This window comes from Dendrobates tinctorius, unplaced genomic scaffold (genome assembly GCF_039654945.1).
Source record: "Dendrobates tinctorius isolate UK_male_01 unplaced genomic scaffold, ASM3965494v1 ptg000388l, whole genome shotgun sequence".
NCBI lineage: Eukaryota > Metazoa > Chordata > Amphibia > Anura > Dendrobatidae > Dendrobates > Dendrobates tinctorius.
The window spans coordinates 1,809,318-1,830,220 of NW_027362054.1; the positions used below are offsets into that span (position 1 = coordinate 1,809,318).

Below are 20,903 nucleotides of genomic sequence, written 5' to 3' on the forward strand. Positions count from 1 at the left end.
CACACTCAGTATCTGTGAGCCAAAACCAGGAGTAGGTGATAAATACAGAAGTGGTGATGTGTTTCTATTATACCTTTCCTCTGATTGTTCCACTCCTGGTTATGGCTTATACATACTGAGGTAAAATACTGAATGTGGCCTTATGTCCAGGATTAGAAAACCACGGAGGTTTTCTAAGACAATCAGCACCACACAAAGCACAGCTGAGCTCGTAGGGCAGATGACTGCACTGTGACTGAACTATCTTTGGGTGTGTGCACACGCTGCAGATTCTGCTGCGGTGTACAGTACCATTATTCCCTATGTGAATACAAAACCGCAGTGCAGACGGTGCGGATTTTTCCTCACGGTTTTGAAACTGCAGAAAGAATTGACATGTCAATTCTTTCTGCGGATTCCGCTGCGGTTTGCCATCTGCTCCATTGAGATGAAAAACCGCAGGCCAATCCGCAGAACAATCTGCAGCGTGTGCACGTAGCCTTCCGTCCCCCTGTAAGTTCTGCTCCACATCTTCCCGCCCTTCTCGGTTCTTCGTCTCCCTATTTGCATTAGTGATAATACTGGCTATATTATATAATGCATCAGACAGAACGCAGAGGCTTCCCCGGAGCTTCCGCCTCCTCCATCCTCCCTGTACGCAACGTCACAGCAAGCTCGGCTATCACCACGTGATAAATAAAATGCCCTGCAGCGTCCTGTTACACCACGTGACCTAAGTATCCGCCTCCTCCAAATTCTCCGCCCCTAGAGGTAGAATGCTGTGTTGCTAGGAGACGGAGGAAACTTGGCAGAAAGCGTTTTGGACAGGTATGAGGGGCGAATGGAGGCAGCGCGGTGTCAGATGGCCACAGTCACGGTGACAGCAGCCTGCGCCGCTCCCAGGACGGTGGTTTTGCTAGTTCCCGTGGTCTGTGTTTAAGTGGTCTCGCTGAGATACCCATCAATGGGGCCGCGCATGTCTGCTGTCCTAGGGAGCACGACTGGTGAGGTGATTAGAGGGGATTCCACTAGTGAAAGCAATGTGATATTTACCCGATGAACGAGGGGCCCGAGTCCTCTTCTCTTCTTATTAGCAGCAGCACGTATGATTACTCACTGTGATCAGTGTGGTGGTCTCATCGCTGCGGCCAATGTGGTCGGTGTGGTGGTCTCATCGCTATGGTGGTCTCTCGCTGTGGTGTGTGTGTTGGTCTCAGGCTGTGATCAGTGTGGTAGTCTCATCGCTGTGGTCGGTGTGGTGGTCTCATCACTGTGGTGGTCTCTCGCTGTGGTCGGTGTGGTGGTTTCATCTCTTTGGTCGGTGTGGTGAGCTCTCGCTGTGGTCGGTGTGGTGGTCTCCCGCTGTGGTCGGTGTGGTGGTCTCATCTCTTTGGTCGGTGTGGTGGTCTCCTCGCTTTGGTCTGTGTGATGGCCTCATCGCTTTGGTCGGTGTGGTGGTCTCATCTCTTTGGTCGGTGTGATGGTCTCATAGCTTTGGTCGGTGTGATGGTCTCCTCGCTTTGGTCGGTGTGATGGCCTCATCGCTTTGGTCGGTGTGGTGGTCTCTCGCTGTGGTCGGTGTGGTGGTCTCATCTCTTTGGTCGGTGTGGTGGTCTCCTCGCTTTGGTCGGTGTGATGGCCTCATCGCTTTGGTCGGTGTGGTGGTCTCATCGCTTTGGTCGGTGTGATGGTCTCATAGCTTTGGTCGGTGTGATGGTCTCATAGCTTTGGTCGGTGTGGTGGTCTCCTCGCTTTGGTCGGTGTGATGGCCACATCGCTTTGGTCGGTGTGGTGGTCTCATCGCTTTGGTCGGTGTGATGGTCTCATAGCTTTGGTCGGTGTGGTGGTCTCATCGCTTTGGTCGGTGTGGTGGCCTCATCGCTTTGGTCGGTGTGGTGGTCTCATCGCTTTGGTCGGTGTGGTGGTCTCATCGCTTTGGTCGGTGTGATGGCCTCATCGCTTTGGTCGGTGTGATGGCCTCATCGCTTTGGTCGGTGTGATGGCCTCATCGCTTTGGTCGGTGTGGTGGTCTCATCGCTTTGGTCGGTGTGGTGGCCTCATCGCTTTGGTCGGTGTGATGGCCTCATCGCTTTGGTCGGTGTGATGGTCTCATAGCTTTGGTCGGTGTGGTGGTCTCATCGCTTTGGTCGGTGTGGTGGCCTCATCGCTTTGGTCGGTGTGGTGGTCTCATCGCTTTGGTCGGTTTCATGGCTGTGGTCAGTGATTTGAGCTGCGGAAAAGAGCATTTCACCTGATGAACGAGTGTCTTAATCAGGTAATCTGCATCGGTTTACATGATAAGATAATTGTTAAGCAAGCGTTCTTAACCCCTTACCGACAGACCTGGTACTGGTATGTCATTTGCCAGCTCCCTGACTTTGGTGCTGGCTCGTAGGCCAAACCTGCATCTTTCCCGCAGATGATGGCTGAATTATTATTATGGTTAGCTGATATAGCAACATCATATTTTGCAGCGCATTGCAGACATTATCATCACTGTCCTTCCCCATTCAGCCATCATCTGCCTATAACAGCTGCGGGTGGAGCAGGGCTCCATCTGTGGCTGTTATCCTGTTTAATGCTGCTGTCAATCTCTGATAGCGGCATTTAACATGTCCCAGCAGGGGGCGCATCAGTGACGTGATCAAATGGCGCTGATGGGTTGCTATGATAGTCGAGGGTCTGCTGAAGACCCCCATGCCCGCCATTACGATGCTTATGGGAAAGCTAGTTTTTAGCTGGCATTCATAGGAGGTTGTGATTTTTACTATACTAAGCCGGGCTGATGCTGAAAATGGCGAAAAAGCAGAATTTTTCTTTCACCACTGTGGGGAATAGACAGCTCAGCTGGGATCTATGCTTTGGCACAAGCGTGTGGCTATGAAGTCACTTCAGCAGACTAGCAAGTTCCACATGAATATGGACACGGCATATTTATTGTGCACACTTGTTATTCATTGTTACACATGCCAAACATGAAATAAAACATCTAAGGCCGTCTGGCCACTAACTAACAATAGCAGGCTAACTACAAAATAAACCTATATAACAGCAAACAAGTCCATGTAATCTTACTGTGTCAGCTCCCAGCTCAGCAGACGAGATAGACTGAGAGATCCCAGCTCCTCCTGATTATATCAGCTGGACCAGTCAGGAAACCAAAACCTGGATTGAATAAATGGAGGGGAACTACCAGTCCTTTCCATGCTGATCACTAAGGAAACCAGGACTGGATTACAGTGAAATAAACTGGCTTCATCATCAGTACAGGGAGACATATGAAATGAAACGGGGAGAAATATACCTGTTTTCTAGTTCCTCTCCCCTTGGCACCTCACACACCCCCCTCCTCTGTTCGAGCCCGTGGGGTCGGACACGACGAGTCACCAAGCAGAGCGTTCTAGACAACGCATCTGCATTTCTGTGCGCTGTGCCCGCCCTGTGCTCAACGGAAAATTAAAACCCTTGTAATGCTAAGAACCAGCGTGTCACCCGCGCATTGCCTTCTTTTGCCCGGGACATCCACGTTAGGGGCGAATGGTCCGTCACTAGTCTAAACTGGTGACCTAGTAAATAATAGCGCAAGGTGCACAGGGCCCATTTCACAGCCAGGGCTTCCCGCTCAACTACACTGTAGTTCTTTTCTGCTCTCGTAAGCTTTCTGCTTAGATAGGCCACTGGGTGTTCCTCGCCATTTACTTCTTGAGACAAAACCGCGCCGAGGCCCACCCCAGAGGCGTCCGTTTGGACAATAAACTCTCATTTAAAGTCTGGTGCAACCAACACTGGTTGGTCACAGAGGACTGTTTTCAATCGCTGAAAGGCCTCCTCTGCTTCTGCATTCCACTTTATTGTGACAGATTTCGACCCCTTAGTAAGATCTGTGAGAGGAGCTGCGATGGTCGCAAAATGTTTGATGAACCGCCTATAATAACCAACGATCCCTAAAAAAGCTCCAACCTGTTTTTTGGTTACCGGTCGTGGCCAATTTTGAATAGTGTCCACTTTATTGGCTTGAGGCTTCACGACGCCTCTCCCTATGCTATATCCCAGATAGCGAGCCTCTTCCAATCCCAACGTACATTTCTTGGGATTGGCAGTCAACCCAGCTGTTTTTAGGGAGTCTAAGACGGCTTGTACTTTTGACAAATGCGTGTCCCAGTCATCGCTAAAGATAATGATGTCGTCCAAGTACGCGGATGCATACTGGCCATGGGGTTTTAGGACAATATCCATTAGACGTTTCAAGGTGGCTGCGGCACCATGCAACCCAAATGGCATATCTCGGTACTGGAATAATCCCTGGGGCGTAACAAAGGCAGTTTTCTCTTTGGCTGATTCCGTGAGGGGAATCTGCCAATAACCTTTTGTTAAGTCAATAGTGGATATGTACCTGGCCGAACCCAGTCTCTCTATCAGTTCATCGACTCTTGGCATCGGGTAGGCATCGAATTTCGATACTTCATTTACTTTCCGAAAATCGTTACAAAATCGGATAGTCCCATCGGGTTTGGGCACCAGTACGATAGGGCTAGCCCAATCACTCCGGGACTCCTCAATGACCCCGAGCTCTTACATCTTCTTCACTTCCTGGGCAATGGCTTGTCACCGCGCCTCCGGAATTCGATATGGTTTTAGCCGTACCCGCGCCTGTGGATCAGTAACAATGTCATGTTTAATTAGGTGAGTCCGGCCAGGAAGTTCCGAGAAAATATCTGCGTTCCTCTGTATGAACTCCCTGGTCTCTCGTTTTTGGCTTTCGGATAGCGTGTCTGCAATACCCACTTCTGGCGGAGCTACCTGGGGGTCCTTTACCTTAGAAGGTGGTGCCCCTCGAGGCCCATCCTCAAGGGCAGCTCCTGCCACCAGACTCTCCCTGTCCCGCCAGGCCTTAAGCAAGTTTATGTGGTATATTTGTTCGGACTTTCTCTTGTCTGGTTGGTGTATCTTATAATTTACTTCACCTATTCGTTCCAGCACTTCGTATGGTCCCTGCCATTTCGCAAGAAATTTATTTTCTATGGTAGGCACCAATACCAACACCCTGTCTCCGGGTTGAAAGACTCGCGTTTTTGCCGCTCGGTTGTATACCGTGCTTTGGGCATGTTGTGCGCACTCTAAACACTCTTTAACTATTGGCATAACTGCTGCAATTCGGTCCTGCATAAGTGTTATGTGTTCAATTACACTGCGATAAGGAGTCACCTCTTGTTCCCAAGTCTCCTTGGCAATATCTAACAGGCCTCTAGGACACCGCCCATAAACCAACTCAAAAGGTGAAAAGCCTGTGGAGTATTGGGGTACCTCACGTATAGCGAACAGGAGGTATGGTAGTAGGGCATCCCAATCTCTCCCGTCCTTATCCACCACCCTTTTCAACATTCCCTTTAAGGTTTTGTTAAAGCGCTCCACCAAACCGTCAGTCTGAGGGTGATATACTGAGGTACGCAAATGGGAGATTTTTAGTAGTTTACATAAATCCTTAAGTATACGAGACATAAAGGGGGTCCCTTGATCCGTAAGTATCTCTTTCGGAATGCCGGTGCGGGAAAACATATTAACCAGCTCCTTTGAAATTGATTTCGCATTGGCATTCCGCAAGGGCACTGCTTCGGGATAACGCGTGGCATAATCCAATACTACCAAAATGTACTGATGACCCCTGGCAGATTTAACTAATGGACCAACTATATCCATTGCTATCCTCTCGAAGGGCACCTCTATTATTGGTAAGGGCACTAAGGGGCTTCTAAAATGTGACATAGGTGCAGTCAGTTGACACGTAGGACATGACCGACAGTACTGGGTCACGTCTCCCACTAGACCCGGCCAAAAGAAACGTTGCAGAATACGGTGTTTTGTCTTTTCTACCGCCAGGTGTCCTCCCAAGGGATGTTTATGTGCCAACTCCAAAACTACCTGGCGAAAGGACTTAGGTACCACTAGTTGTTCTACCACCACCCCTCGCACCTTGTCTATGTGATACAACATATCCTGCTGCACCGCCACATGTGGGAACTCGTTTTGAGCCCCTGGGTACAATGGTCTTCCCTCGGAGACCTTTATGTTTTCCCACGCCCTTGCTAGAGTAGGATCCTGGTGCTGGGCGGTCCCGAACTTACCACGGGCCACCTCAAGATCAGGCATTTCTAAAACATCCTCTACCTGGTCTGCCTCGCCTGCATACACAGCCAGAGGAGAGTCCACAGATTCTAGTACTTCCTCTGAGATGGGTTCTCCGTCGTCTTGCTGCAATGGTTCAGGGGCTAGCTCCGGAGTACCGTCTTCAACTAGAGGGTTCATGCCACTTTTGAAGTTCCATAAGTCCCAAAATAAGGGAAAGTCTCTCCCCTGGATTACACTGTGTCCCATAAACTTTATGACTGCCGCCTGATGTCTTTTGGTCCCTACTGGCGTGGCAAGAGTAACCCAGGCAGTGGGGTAGTTCTTAGTATCCCCATGGATGCAACTAATGCCCATGGTTAAGTTCGTTAGGGCGCTAGAGTCCACCAAACTGGCATGTACCAAAGTTACTTGACTGCCGGAATCCAAGACGGCATTCACACTATAACCGTCAACCTCGAGGTGGCACACGTGTTGTTCATTTCCCGTGAGGGTCTCCGCCACACAGACTGACTGCACACATAACGAAAGACGCCTCATAGCGTTACAGTCCATTGGCTCTGTAGTCATTGGGCAGTTAGCTGCTACATGGCCAAGCCCGCGACATCGCCAACATTGTATAGGTCCTTGTCTCCTCGATGGAGATCCCAGACGAGGTCTGCTGGCTTGATGTAAGCCCATACCACCTCCATAGTCCTTTGTAGGTCTGCTACCCTTCATTGTGACGTTCTCTTCTTTTGAAGATGAAGTAGGTTTCGCAGGACTCTCCAGCGGTTTCTTGGGGAGCCAGTGGGGTGCTAACGTCCCTTGGAGTAGGCTTTCAGAAGCATTGTAGCGTTCGACCATATTCACCAACAGGTCAGCGGTAGTTGGGTCACCCTGTCCAACCCACCTCTGGATCTTAGCGAGTAAGGACCGCAGGTACTTGTCTAGAACAACACGCTCCACCATCTGTGCGGACGTCAAAGCCTCTGGTTGCAGCCATTTTTTTACTAGATGGATGAGATCATGCATTTGTGAGCGGGCTGGCTGATGCTCCACAAAATTCCATAAATGCACCCTCTGTGCGCGTACGTACGTGTTTACTCCCAGCCTTGCCAGGATTTCGCCTTTGAGTTTGATATAGTCCATAGCATCCACTCCACTCAGATCGTAATAGGCCTTTTGTGGATCTCCGCTCAGAAATGGAGCAACTACCTCAGCCCATCTGTCCAGCGGTAAGTGCTCATGTTCTGCAATACGTTCGAACACGGTGAGGTATGCTTCCACATCATCGTCTGCGGTCATTTTAAGCAAAGTCTTCTGTACAGCTTTCTGCGCACTAGCAGCGCTTTGTGCACGGTCTCCCTCATCTCGGGGTTGCCGAACCAAGGCCTGTTTTATTGCCTCCAACTGCTCTTGCTGCATCTGGTGTTGCTGCTCCAGAGCCATCTGGAAGCAAGTATTAATCTGCTGTTGTTGCACATTTGCTTGCAATAACTGCTTCACTAGTTCCTCCATATTACTGGACTCTTGGCTCTTCAAAAGCGCAGAAGCTTTCAGCCAGGACATACACAGCGTTTTCTCTGCAGTCACAGTCCAGCAGCCACAAGTCCCTGCATTCGAAACACCATTTGTGGGGAATAGATAGCTCAGCTGGGATCTTTGCTTTGGCAGAAGCGTGTGGCTATGAAGTCACTTCAGCAGACTAGCAAGTTCCACATGAATATGGACACGGCATATTTATTGTTCACACTTGTTATTCAATGTTACACATGCCAAACATGAAATAAAACATCTAAGGCCGTCTGGCCACTAACTAATAGTAGCAGGCTAACTACAAAATAAACCTATATAACAGCAAACAAGTCCATGTAATCTTACTGTGTCAGCTCCCAGCTCAGCAGAAGAGATAGACTGAGAGATCCCAGCTCCTCCTGATTCTATCAGCTGGACCAGTCAGGAAACCAAAACCTGGATTGAATAAATGGAGGGGAACTACCAGTCCTTTCCATGCTGATCACTAAGGAAACCAGGACTGGATTACAGTGAAATAAACTGGCTTCATCATCAGTACAGGGAGACATATGAAATGAAACGGGGAGAAATATACCTGTTTTCTAGTACCTCTTCCCTTGGCACCTTACACCATTTAAATTGAAAAAGAAACTACATGTTTGGTATCTGTGCGCTCGTACTGACCCGGGGAATCATATTACCAGGTCAGTTTTATCATATCGTCAACATGGTAAATTAAACCACCAAATACAATTGTGGAATTGCACTTTTTTTTGGCAATTTCAACGCACTTGAATTTTTTTTCTCGAGTTCCAGCGCATCAATTGATAAAATGAATGACGTCATTCAAAAGTACAACTTGTCCTACAGAAAAAAAAAGCCCTCGTACGGCTATGGGGACTCAAGAGTGTAAAAAAAAAAAGTTATGGGTCTTGGAAGACCGGGAGGAAAAATCAGAAAATAGCCCCCGTCAGGAAGGGGTTAATAATGATCAGTTATTAGTTTTTTTGAGACACAGGTGCTGACTCTTTCACTGTTAGGAATCTATTTCTACCGGTGATATCAGGAACAGGATTTTTGGATCTACCCTTGGTGGAGACGCTTTAGACTTTCTCCAGTATACAGGTGTCGTATTGTTTTTCTGCTTCTTCACAGTACCATTCATAGAATTTTACTTATAACTTTCAGATAATATCACCATGCCGAAGAAAGGTGGTAAAAAGTCTGGCAAGCTAAGCCGTATGACTGAAGAGGAGCGGTTACTCTACATGCAGCAGAAGATGATGGCAGAGGAAGAACGGAATAAGAAGAAAGAAGACATGTTAATGCAGTTCCTAAAGGTACTCACTCATAGTAATCATTTATTAAAGGGGAATTGTTTTAAGGAAACCTTTGGAATGGAAAAGGACAGAAAAAAAAGAAAACCCACCAGCATCATGTCTCTTAAATGCTGCTGTCATAGACTAACAGAAGCGATCAGCGCTCAGCTCCATTCGCTGCAGTCACAGCTGACATTTGCTGGATATGGTGTAGGTTCGGCTCCTGATCTCGTTTATTCCACCAAAACACGGCATGTAGGGTGTATATAAGATGCAATGTGTGATTCTAAAATTTAATAGGAAAATCTCTGTGGAATTCTATTCCTTGCACAAAACCTTCACAGAATACACCAAAATTAGTCCATGCAATAAACAAACTGGCACTTCATAGCATGAATCAAGAAAAAAGATTTGGAGTTATATCACCTTATATCAGTAAGGATATCAATTCTAAAGAGACCATAGTAATAGCGGGGTAACCAAAAGAAATATAATAGGGCATCAGTGAAACTGGATGGCGTGACCTCCTCCACCCCAACGCGTGTTTCCCACTAGCTTCTTTCGGGGGCGGTCTCTTTAGGATTGGTATCCTTATTGATGTAGACATATTTTATATGGTGATCTGAGACTGCAGACACAATATAACTGAATCTTATTTTCCTTTATACTATTTATATGAATACTACATGGTGGCCCGATTCTAACGCATCGGGTATTCTAGAATATGTATGTATGTACACACACGGCTCCGCTCCATACACCTCGTACACACACGGCTCCGGGCTCCGCACTGTACACCTTGTACACACGTGGCTGCGCTCCTGCTCCGTACACCTCGTACACACACTGCTCCGCTCCGTACACCTCGTACACACACGGCTCCGCTCCGTACAGCTTGTACACACACGACTCCAGGCCCTTGCACCGTACACCTCGTACACATGCGGCTCCGCTCTGTACACCTAGTACACATACGGCTCCGCACACTTCGTACACACACGGCTCCCCTCTGTACACCTCGTACACACGCGGCTCTGCTCCGTATACCTCGTATACACATGGTTCCGCTCTGTACACCTCGTACACACGGCTCCGCTCTGCACACCTCGTACACATACGGCTCCGCTCTGCACACCTCGTACACACGCGGCTCTGCTCCGTACACCTCGTACACACGCGGCTCTGCTCCGTACACACATAGTTCTGCTTCCGCTGGCGGCGGGTATCCCAGACAGCGTGAGTGGGCCCCCCGTCTCGCCAGGGCCCCAGCACTTGCCCGGGTGCGCCGGGTGCTGACGTCGGCCCTGCCTCCGGTGCAGACGTGGTCAAAGCTCCCTGCACCGCCAAGTGTCCTCCGCCAGGTCAGTGCTGTGTGCCCGGTACTCAGTCCGCTGCAGCCGGTGTGGGGGAAGGAGGGCGGCCTCGTCTAATTCTGTCTGTCTCTGTTTGTAACGGAAATCCCGCGTCGCTGATTGGTCGCGCCCGGCCGGCCAATCAGCGACGCGGGATTTCCATTACAAACAGAGACATACAGAATTAGACGATTATATAGTAGATTTATACTGGGTTTATAGTTATTTGTGCTAGTAGTTGTAATTTTAAGATTTAGCCTTTTATGATCTTGCTATTGGGCAATGAATTTACCTTTAGAACATCTTTATATTTTTGATCTCTTTGAATGGTGTTTAAATATCCTCCTGCTGGGCATTTTTGCTATTTTAACCATATATTAATATATATTAATAAAAGTATGATTTTAATTTAATTTTGCTGAGTCTCTTTTTCGGCTACAAGGTGATATAAGTCCGAATCTTTTTTCTTGATACAAACCTTCAGAGTTAGCATCCCCCATCTTGACGGCTGCAAGGACTCTCCACTTTGTGCGCGACAAAGTTACTTTTCTTCCTTTCGAATGAGCGGTTTGCCATGCAGATAACATGGGCACATTACACTATGGCTGCAGCGGGCCACGGTCATCTGTAGGAAAGACCTCCGATGTATCCGTGTCGCCATATGACATTTGCCGTGTGTGTCATGTTCTAAAGCTTAAATAATGGGCTCAAAAGAAATGCAAGATGACTGCGTTACTGGTCAATGTTTCCCTGTATGTGGCACGGGCGCGCAGTTTGTTTTTTGTGATGATGGTTACATGCATACGTATGATGATTACATCTCTGCAGGACAAACTTGCTAAAGAAGAACAAAGCAGCAAAATTAACATGAGCAAGCTGAATGTACAGTGGCGTGCCGTGCTGCGAGAAGCGAAGGCCAAGGAGCTGCGCAAAGACATAGAGATCCTCCATCAGACGTTTGAGAGAGTTGTGGACTGCAAGGATAATGTCATCAAGGTGTGAAACTGTTCATGACTTTATATATGAAGGTGACATGGTGTCAGGCTATAGTGTGGAGCTATCTGGGTACCATCAGAGCACGAGCAGATTCACTCACAGATAATGCAGGAAAGCTCTCTTGCTGGTTCCTCCCTCTTGCTTTCTCTCTTTCTCTTACATGAGAAAAGAGACCTGATTCGCTAGGTCTCTTTCCTTATGTGCAGGGCATTGCAGGGCCTTAGGTATCCATGGTTACGACCACTGATATAGTGACAGCAAGATGCTATTGGTCGTAACCATGGATACCTAAAGTCCTGGAATGCCTGCACATGAGAAAAGGGAACTAGGGAATCAGAAAAACTATACTACATTTCTAATTAGAGGAATTTGCTAATATTATTATTACATCTATTACATATTAGGGTAGGATCTTGGATATGGGAATACCCCTTTAAGCTGACCAGGCCCGGATTGGTAATATAACCAACCGGGCATTTTCCCACTGGGCCACTGTCATGTGGGCCGCGGGCGGCAGCGCCCGATCATCTGGTCGCTGGCCGCTTGCCAGCTGATGCGGCCACTGGCACTCCATTCACACCCTAGCATGAGACCTCCCCCCGCCTGCCCGCAGCCACTCACAGCGTCACTTGCCTGCTCTCTTCTTGGTACACAGGACCTTTGATGAGGTCACAGGAGGGGAGGAGTCAGGGGGTCACATGATCAGGAGCCTTTGTCCAGACCCCTGATCATGTGACCCCTGACTCCGCCCCTCCTGTGACCTCATCACAGGTCCTGTGCGCACAGCCCTGCCTCTTGGTGTCTGCAGGACTCGGCTGTGCTGGTTGTCATGGTGCCAGATGAGGGAAGTATGTGAGGGGTCAGGAGGGGTTTACAGGATAGATGTAGCAGAGCTGTGTGTGTATGAGGTGTACGGAGTGGAGCCGTGTGTGTACGAGGTGTACGGAGAGGAGCCGTGTGTGTACGAGGTGTACGGAGCGGAGCCGGATGTGTACGAGGTATACGGAGTGGAGCCGCATGTGTGTACGAGGTGTACGGAGCGGAGCCGTGTATATACGAGGTGTATGGAGTGGAGCCGCATGTGTATACAAGGTGTACGGAGCAGAGCCGTGTGTGTACGAGGTGTACGGAGAGGAGCCGTGTGCGTACAAGGTGTACGGAGCGGAGCCGGATGCGTGCGAGGTATACGGAGTGGAGCCGCATGTGTGTACGAGGTGTACGGAGCGGAGCCGTGTGTGTACGAGGTGTACGGAGTGGGGCCGCATGTGTATACGAGGTGTACGGAACGGAGCTGTGTGTGTACGAGGTGTACGGAGCGGAACCGGATGTTTACGAGGTGTACGGAGTGGAACCGGATGTGTACGGAGTGGAGCCGCATGTGTATACGAGGTGTACGGAGCGGAGCCGCGTGTGCACGAGGTGTACAGAGCGGAGCCGGATGTGTACGAGGTATATGGAGTGGAGCCGCATGTGTGTACGAGGTGTACGGAGTGAAGCCGCATGTGTATACGAGGTGTACGGAGCGGAGCCACGTGTGCACGAGGTGTACGGAGCGGAGCCACGTGTGCACGAGGTGTACGGAGCGGAGCCACGTGTGCACGAGGTGTACGGAGTGGAACCGGATGTGTACGAGGTGTACGGAGCGGAGCCGTGTGTTTACGAGGTGTACGGAGAGGAGCGGTGTGTGTACGAGGTGTACGGAGCGGAGCCGGATGTGTACGAGGTATACAGAGTGGAGCCGCATGTGTGTACGAGGTGTACGGAGCGGAGCCGAGTGTGTACGAGGTGTACGGAGTGGAGCCGCATGTGTGTGCAAGGTGTACGGAGCGGAGCCGTGTGTGTACGAGGTGTACGGAGCGGAACCGGATGTGTACGAGGTGTACGGAGTGGAACCGGATGTGTACGAGGTGTATGGAGTGGAGCAGCATGTGTATACGAGGTGTACGGAGCGGAGCCGTGTGTATACGAGGTGTACGGAGCGGAGCCGCGTGTGCACGAGGTGTACGGAGGAGCCCTGTGTGTATGAGGTGTACGGAGTGGAGCCGCACGTGAACAAGGTGTATGGAGCGGAGCCGTGTGTGTACGGAGTGGAGCCATATGTGTACGGGATGAACGGAGCGGAGCCAAGTGTGTACGAAGCATGCAAAGCAGGCTTTTCCCATGGACACAGGAGTACACGGCAGAGCCCCGAGGAGCATTTTAAAACTCGCACATGACGTTCCACCTGAAGTGATGTGCTGGAAGCTGACCGGAAATGAGATAATTTCATGAGGAGATTGTGACGGAACCTGGAATGCTTCAGATCCATCACCGTGTCCTCCTCCGACAGCGCAGACAGCAGGATCGCCTTGGAATCGGGAATGCCGGCCATGTGAGCGGATCATGATATGTCCTGCATCGGGAGGCTCAGGTGGGCACTACAATGGGAGCCGGGCTGCTATAGTATCTTTATAGAATATTTCTTTATTTCTTTCTCTCTGTTTCTTTCTTTCTCTGTTCTTTCTCATTCTCTGTTCTGTCTTTCCCTCATTTTCTTTCTCTCTCTGTTCTTTCTTTCACTCGCTAATCTTTCTTTCCCCTCTTTCTTTTTTTTTCCTCTCTTTCTTTCTTTCTGTTTTCTTTCTTTTCTTTACTTCTTTCTTTCTCTCTCTCTTTCTCTCTCTGTTCTTTCTTCTTTCTCTCTCGCTCTCCTTTCTTTCTCTCTCTTTTTTCTTTTTTCTCTCTCTCTATTTTCTCTCTTCCTTAGTGCCAGTCAGTGTGCCCATAATGCCAGCCACTGTGCCCTCAGTACCAGTCAGTGTGATCAGTAGTGCTAAATGAGTGCGGTTGGGCGTGGACATGGGTGTGACTAGTTGTGAAATGGGTGTGGCCTAAAATTTGCAGCGCCGCAGTCTTTCTCCCTCTTTCCCTTCTTCAAAAGTTGGGAGGTATGATAGGGGCAGCTATGACCAGGGGGTCTGATTGCCCAATGGATAGCAGTTCTGCCAGGAGTTCTGTCACCGTGCATACAAAAGGGGACAGAGCTTTGGGAGGAGTACTGCAACTAAAAGCAATAAATAGGACTGAGCTGAAATACTGGGCACAGCTGTGACTACATGTTATATAGTCATGTTAATCTACTCTCACTTCTTGTAACCTACAAGTGTACAAAAATATTATACAGTCACCATGTGACTAGTGGGCCTTTGTAACTTCAAATGCCAGGGCTGAATTTTAGTCCCAGTCCGGCCCTGAAGCTGACCCCAACACATTAGACTAACGTCGACCGAACCTGCTGATATTAACGGGTTTGACTGCCTGTCTAATGTATATGGCGGCCCCCAAAAGATGATCGTCAGGGGAGTTGAGGATTCAGCATATCTGATTTTGGACCATCGATCCTTTTGTTCTCCCTGAGATGAGCTGCCTTCGGAGATTTCTGGCAGCGGCCCTTTATAACGCAGTAGTTTGCTGCTGTTCGAATGTTGTTTGGCCAACAGCCATCTATGATTTATGGGGGGCTTTCAGGTCATTGTGAACAAGCATTGCCAAAAATAATGGCAGCCTATGCGCACTGAACAATCTCTTACAAATAGTACAGTCCTCACCTGAAGAGCGATCATCCCTCGTAAACAGGCTATTAAACGATCGCAGATCAGCAAACAAGTAGCTGATCAGCCGTTGGATTGTGTACGCAGACCTGTATATGAAAAAATCCTGGAAAATACATGTTAAACTGGAAATCTAAAATCCTGTACGGTGTTTCTTGTCCCTGCCGGCAGTGACCCCATACTCGTGACATACATAAATATTCCGCAGCAACATCTCACTTGTGTGACTTCTCGCAGATCAGCCATTGTCACCTCGCTGCAGCCCAGCAGAATATCAGCTGCTGATTGTAAACAGTCTAGCTTAGGCTAGTTTCACACTAGCGTTTATTCCACGCAGCGCACGGCGCCGCTAAGCCCCGCCCCCTGCCGGCTCCCTGCCCGCCCCATCCGGTCATCGCCGCCTACTATCGCACATGGACGCATGCGATCTGCGCACCCTATCTTTAGCATAGGGTGCGCAGATCGTGCGCTAGTAGGATTTTGGCGTGCGCTGCACACTTTTGAAGGTGCGCCCGTGTGTGCCAAACGCAGCATGTTGCATTTCGGCGCGCTCCGCGCACCTTCAAGAGTGCGCAGCGCACGCCAAAATCCTACTAGCGCACGGCCAGCGCACGATCTGCGCACCCTATGCTAAAGATAGGGTGCACAGATCGCATGTGTCCATGTGCGATAGTAGGCGGCGATGACCAGATGGGGCGGGCAGGGAGCCGGCAGGGGGCGGGGCTTAGCTGCGCCGTGCGCTGCGTGGAATAAACGCTAGTGTGAAACTAGCCTTAGAAATTATTTATTAGTTTGTCTGAAAGTCTTTGATGAATAACTACAGTGAGAAAATTAGTTTTTCAACAGTCACAGTTTTTGGTTTATTTTTTGGTTATTTTGGCTGGAAATGGCTTTCTTATTGTTCCAAATTGTAGTTGATGATTTTGTTTTGTAGGTCTTCTGAAGGAAACAGTGATCAGAAAGAAGGAAAAAAATATCTTTTTATTTCCTTTGTTTTTTAATATCTGCACCTAGGTCGTCAAATATTATTTATCCTACGTATACCAACTGGGCATACCCTGTCGCCACAGCGTGGAGAACAAATACCCCATTTTATCTTTCTTGTATCTCCAACACTGAGGCTGTGTGCCCACGTAGCGTTTTCTTTAGCGTTTCCGTGTCGTTTTTAAACTCACGATTCTGCCGCGGAAACGCTTAAAAAAAGCATTCCATGCACTTTTAATAGAAAACGCACATGTTGTGCCAATGGTGCATTTTTTTTGTCGCTGCAGAATCGCTTAGGCTGCTTTCACACATCCGTCTTTTTAAATCCGGCACGATGCGGCGAAAACCGGATCCGGTTTTGTCACATAGAATGTAATGATCGCCGCATCGTGTCGGTTGGACATGTTGCGCCTCGTTTTTTTGCCAGATACGGCAAACATGAGCCATCCAGCGTCAGCAAAAACCATTCCCTGCAACGTTTTTTTGCAGCGCCGGAACGGCTTTTTACACAGCGCATGCCCAGACACTGAGTGTTAACCCCACAAGTGCCCGGCGAGAGAGAGATATATCTCTCTCTCTCTCTCTCCATACCTTTTGGCTGTCTCTCTCCTCCCCCCCGGTGTACCTTTCGGCTGTCTCTCTCCTCCCCCCGGTGTACCTTTCGGCTGTCTCTCTCCTCCCTCGGTGTACCTTTCGGCTGTCTCTCTCCTCCCCCGGTGTACCTTTCGGCTGTCTCTCTCCTCCCCCGGTGTACCTTTCGACTGTCTCTCTCCTCCCCCGGTGTATCTTCCTCTTGCGGCTCCTTTAAATGGTGTCTGAGCCATATCAGGCGCCGCATCCACATCCGGTGTCACCGCTGCAGGCCGGATCCGGCGGCCCGGCTTTTCGCCACATGCCGCCGGACACCACACACCGGATGTGTGAAAGTAGCCTTAGTGGTAAAAAACGCAGCATGTTCATTAATTTTACAGAATCGCCCGCGATTCCGCATACCATCAATTATATGGGCAAAAACGCTTAGGAAAACGCATGCAAAAACGCTTGACAAATGCTTAAAAAAGCACGTCAAAAACCGCATGCGTTTTCCCGGGAGCAGGGTGTGTGATTCTGCTCAGGTTTATTCTGCATGAGAATCGCTACGTGGGCACATAGCCTTATCAATCAGGGGCAAAAAAGGTGTTAAAGGAAAAATGTGAAATTGTTTTATTTAATCATTAATGTAGGGTCAGACATGTTGGTTTTCAGCATGATGAAAGCCAAGTGTCTGGCTACGGTTTATTTCCCTCTCTCCATTAACATGTAATTAAACTTTGGAGCATTTCTTTTATATTGTTTTGGAATTTATATTTCGTGTAGATCGGCTAAAGTCCTGAGACCCAAGCGATTTGCGCAAAATACTGATTAAAAGTACAAAATGTAAGGGGGCAGCAGCGTTCCCTTCCTGCCTGAGTGTGCACGCTGGCAGAGAACAGACTCTGTGGGACCGGAATTTCTTACTCCAGTCTCAATGAGGGGTGTGCAGGAATAAGATGCTTTGAATTCATGAAAAGACTCAGATTACTTAATAAATTCAGCAAATCTTATGAGAGACAAAAGTAGCATTGCTGGCAACGCCACCACATCTGATAAATTTGTTGCCGTATCCCATCCTGCCTTACCTTTCTTTATCGCTTCATTGGGGGACAAAGGTTACCATGGGTGTATGCTGCTGCTGCTAGGAGGCTGACTCTATGCAAAAAAGGAAAAGTAGCTCCTCCCCGGCAGTATACAGCCACCGACAGGCACCAATTACCTCAGTTTGTGCTTAGTGTCTGTAGGAGGCGGACCTGGATCTCCCCAGATCAGCAGCTAATTCATTTTTCCTTTCAGGTTTTTAGTGTGTGTTATTAATCTTTTCCATTTATTATTCAGGTACAGCTTCAGGGAAACAGGGTGTAAATTCTCACCCTCCTTCCCATATTCATGTGTCGCCCACATCGCAACTCTCAGGCCCTCTACCATCCTCACGGGTGCTCCTGGGTGATGACCGGTGGCCTGTCCTTGCCAATTCCCCTCCTCACCCCTTTCCTTGGAGAGGGCTGAGAGGAAGATGGTGGTCACCAGCAGTGACCTCCCCCCCTTCTCTGAAGGGGTTGATGCCGTCTTCTGCACTGTATGGACACAATGCAGGAAGGAGGATCTTCGCTCCCAGCGACCCTCTCCACCTGAGGGCCCCTGCGGTGTGCCTCATCATATCCTTAATGGGAACCTGTCACCCCCTCCAGGCATCCACTGACATCACATGATGTCTTCCTTCTCGCGCCTGCGTGGACGCGCGGCCCGAGATCCCGCCTCGCATTGTGAATAAATCAGAAGAGACTGCGGGGCGGGATCTCAGGCCACGCGTCCACGCAGGCGCGATAAGGAAGACATCATGTGATGTCAGTGGACGGGCAGCGCTAACTGCGCATGCCCAAGAAAAAAAAATAACAGCGCAGGCGCCAGGAAAATAAATGAATGCTGCGTGGGTGGCGCCAAGAGGAAATAACTGATGGATGTGAGGCGTCTGTGTCTGGGGGTAAAGACCTGCCCCCCGGACAAACTTCAGGTATGAGTGACAAATTTTAAAAACGCTTCTTTCTGCGGTGGAAGGGACGCCAAATAAAAGAGCCACCTTGACAGAATGCAACATTAGTGCTGCACAAGGTGGCTCTTTTAGTTAAAAACGCCTGGAGGGGGTAACAGGTTCCCTTTAAAGTGTAACCGGACATTCCAGGTAAGAAGATGCTCTTCTGGTGGCCACTCCACATACAGTCATATGTTAAAGTTTGGGCACCCCTATTAATGTTAACCTTTTTTCTTTATAACAATTTTGGTTTTTGCAACAGCTATTTCAGTTTCATATATCTAATAACTGATGGAGTTATATTTCTGGATTCAAATGAGGTTTATTGTACTAACAGAAAATGTGCAATCTGCATTTAAACAAAATTTGACCGGTGCAAAGGTATGCGCACCCTTATCATTTTCTTGATTTGAACACTCCTAACTACTTTTTACTGACTTCCTGAAGCACTAAATTGGTTTTGTAACCTCATTGAGCTTTGAACTTCATAGCCAGGTGTATCAAATCATGAGAAAAGGTATTTAAGGTGGCCACTTGCAAGTAGTTCTCCTATTTGATTCTCCTATGAAGAGTGGCATCATTGGCTCCTCAAAACAACTCTCAAATGAACTGAAAACAAAGATTATTCAACATAGCTTTTCAGGGGAAGGATACAAAAAGTTGTCTCAGAGATTTAACCTGTCAGTTTCCACTGTGAGGACCATAGTAAGGAAATGGAAGAACACAGGTACAGTTCTTGTTAAGCCCAGAAGTGGCAGGCCAAGAAAACTATCATAAAGGCAGAGAAGAAGAATGGTGAGAACAGTCAAGGACAATCCACAGACCACCTCCAAAGACCTGCAGCATCATCTTGCTGCAGATGGTGTCACTGTGCATGGGTCAACAATACAGCGCACTTTGCACAAGGAGAAGCTGTATGGGAGAGTGATGCGAAAGAAGCCGTTTCTGCAAGCACGCCACAAACAGAGTCGCCTGAGGAATGCAAAAGCACATTTGGACAAGCCAGTTCAATTTTGGAAGAAGGTCCTGTGGACTGATGAAACAAAGATTGAGTTGTTTGGTCATACAAAAAAACGTTATGCATGGAGGCTAAAAAACACAGCATTCCAAGAAAAACACTTTCTACCCACAGTAAAATTTGGTGGAGGTTCCTTCATGCTTTGGGGCTGTGTGGCCAATGCTGGCACCGGGAATCTTGTTAAAGTTGAGGGTCGCATGGATTCAACTCAGTATCAGCAGATTCTTGACAATAATGTGCAAGAATCAGTGACGAAGTTGAAGTGACGCAGGGGATGGATATTTCAGCAAGACAATGATCCAAAACACCTCTCCAAATCTACTCAGGCATTCATGCAGAGGAACAATTACAATGTTCTGGAATGGCCATCCCAGTCCCCAGACCTGAATATCATTGAACATCTGTGGGATGATTTGAAGCGGGCTGTCCATGCTCGGCGACCATCAAACTTAACTGAACTGGAATTGTTTTGTAAACAGTAATGGTCACAAATACCTTCATCCAGGATCCAGGAACTCATTAATAGCTACAGGAAGCGACTAGAGGCTGTTATTTTTGCAAAAGGAGGATCTACGAAATATTAATGTCACTTTTATGTTGAGGTGCCCATACTTTTGCACCAGTCAAATTTTGTTAAAATGCAGATTGCACATTTTCTGTTAGTACAATAAACCTCATTTGAATCCAGAAATATAACTGAGTCCATCAGTTATTAGATATATGAAACTGAAATAGCTGTTGCAAAAACCAAAATTGTTATAAAGAAAAAAGGTTAACATTAATAGGGGTGCCCAAACTTTAACATATGACTGTAGAAGTCAATAGTACCCGCGCATATATACCGTATTTTCCGCTTTGTAAGACGCACTTTTTTTCCCCCCAAATTGAGGGGAAAAAGGGGGTGCGTCTTACAAAGAGGATATACATTTGCGCTGCCACTGAGGGTACTTGCCGCGGCACTCTGTGCCCTGATGCTGCCGCTGCGCTGTCCGCCACCGCCGCGCTCCTGTCCCCCGGTGGTTTCTTCCGCCCCACCGCCGCCGCCGCGCTCTGTCCCGTTCAGCGTGGGGGGGTCTCTGTCGCTCCATGCCTGCTTTCTTCCTGGAAAATGGCCGCCGCGCATGCGCAGACGGACATCTCGGCACTGAAATCTCGGGAGATGAGATTTCAGCGCTGAAATCTCATCTCCCGAGATTTCAGTGCCGAGATGTCCATCTGCGCATGCGCGGCGGCCATTTTCCAGGAAGAAAGCAGGCATGGAGCGACAGAGACCCCCCCACGCTGAACGGGACAGAGCGCGGCGGCGGCGGTGGGGCGGAAGAAACCACCGGGGGACAGGAGCGCGGCGGTGGCGGACAGCGCAGAGGCAGCATCAGGGCACAGAGTGCCGCGGCAAGTACCCTCAGAACGGGACAGAGCGCGGCGATGGCGGCAAACACC

The 20,903-nt window shown here is 48.8% G+C and overlaps 1 protein-coding gene across 4 annotated transcripts in view; it reads left to right on the forward strand.

The window, feature by feature from the left end:
* DRC2 (dynein regulatory complex subunit 2) overlaps window positions 1–20,903 on the forward strand; it is a 113,900-nt gene that overhangs the window by 35,161 nt on the left and 57,836 nt on the right. For 2 of the 4 annotated variants that reach the window (XM_073563477.1, XM_073563475.1), the window contains exons 2-3: window positions 8,788–8,939; window positions 11,099–11,266. In XM_073563477.1, coding sequence (XP_073419578.1) covers window positions 8,799–8,939; window positions 11,099–11,266 — 309 coding nt within the window. In that variant the 5' untranslated portion in view covers window positions 8,788–8,798. The other 2 variants (XM_073563474.1, XM_073563476.1) reach the window with 2 other exon arrangements.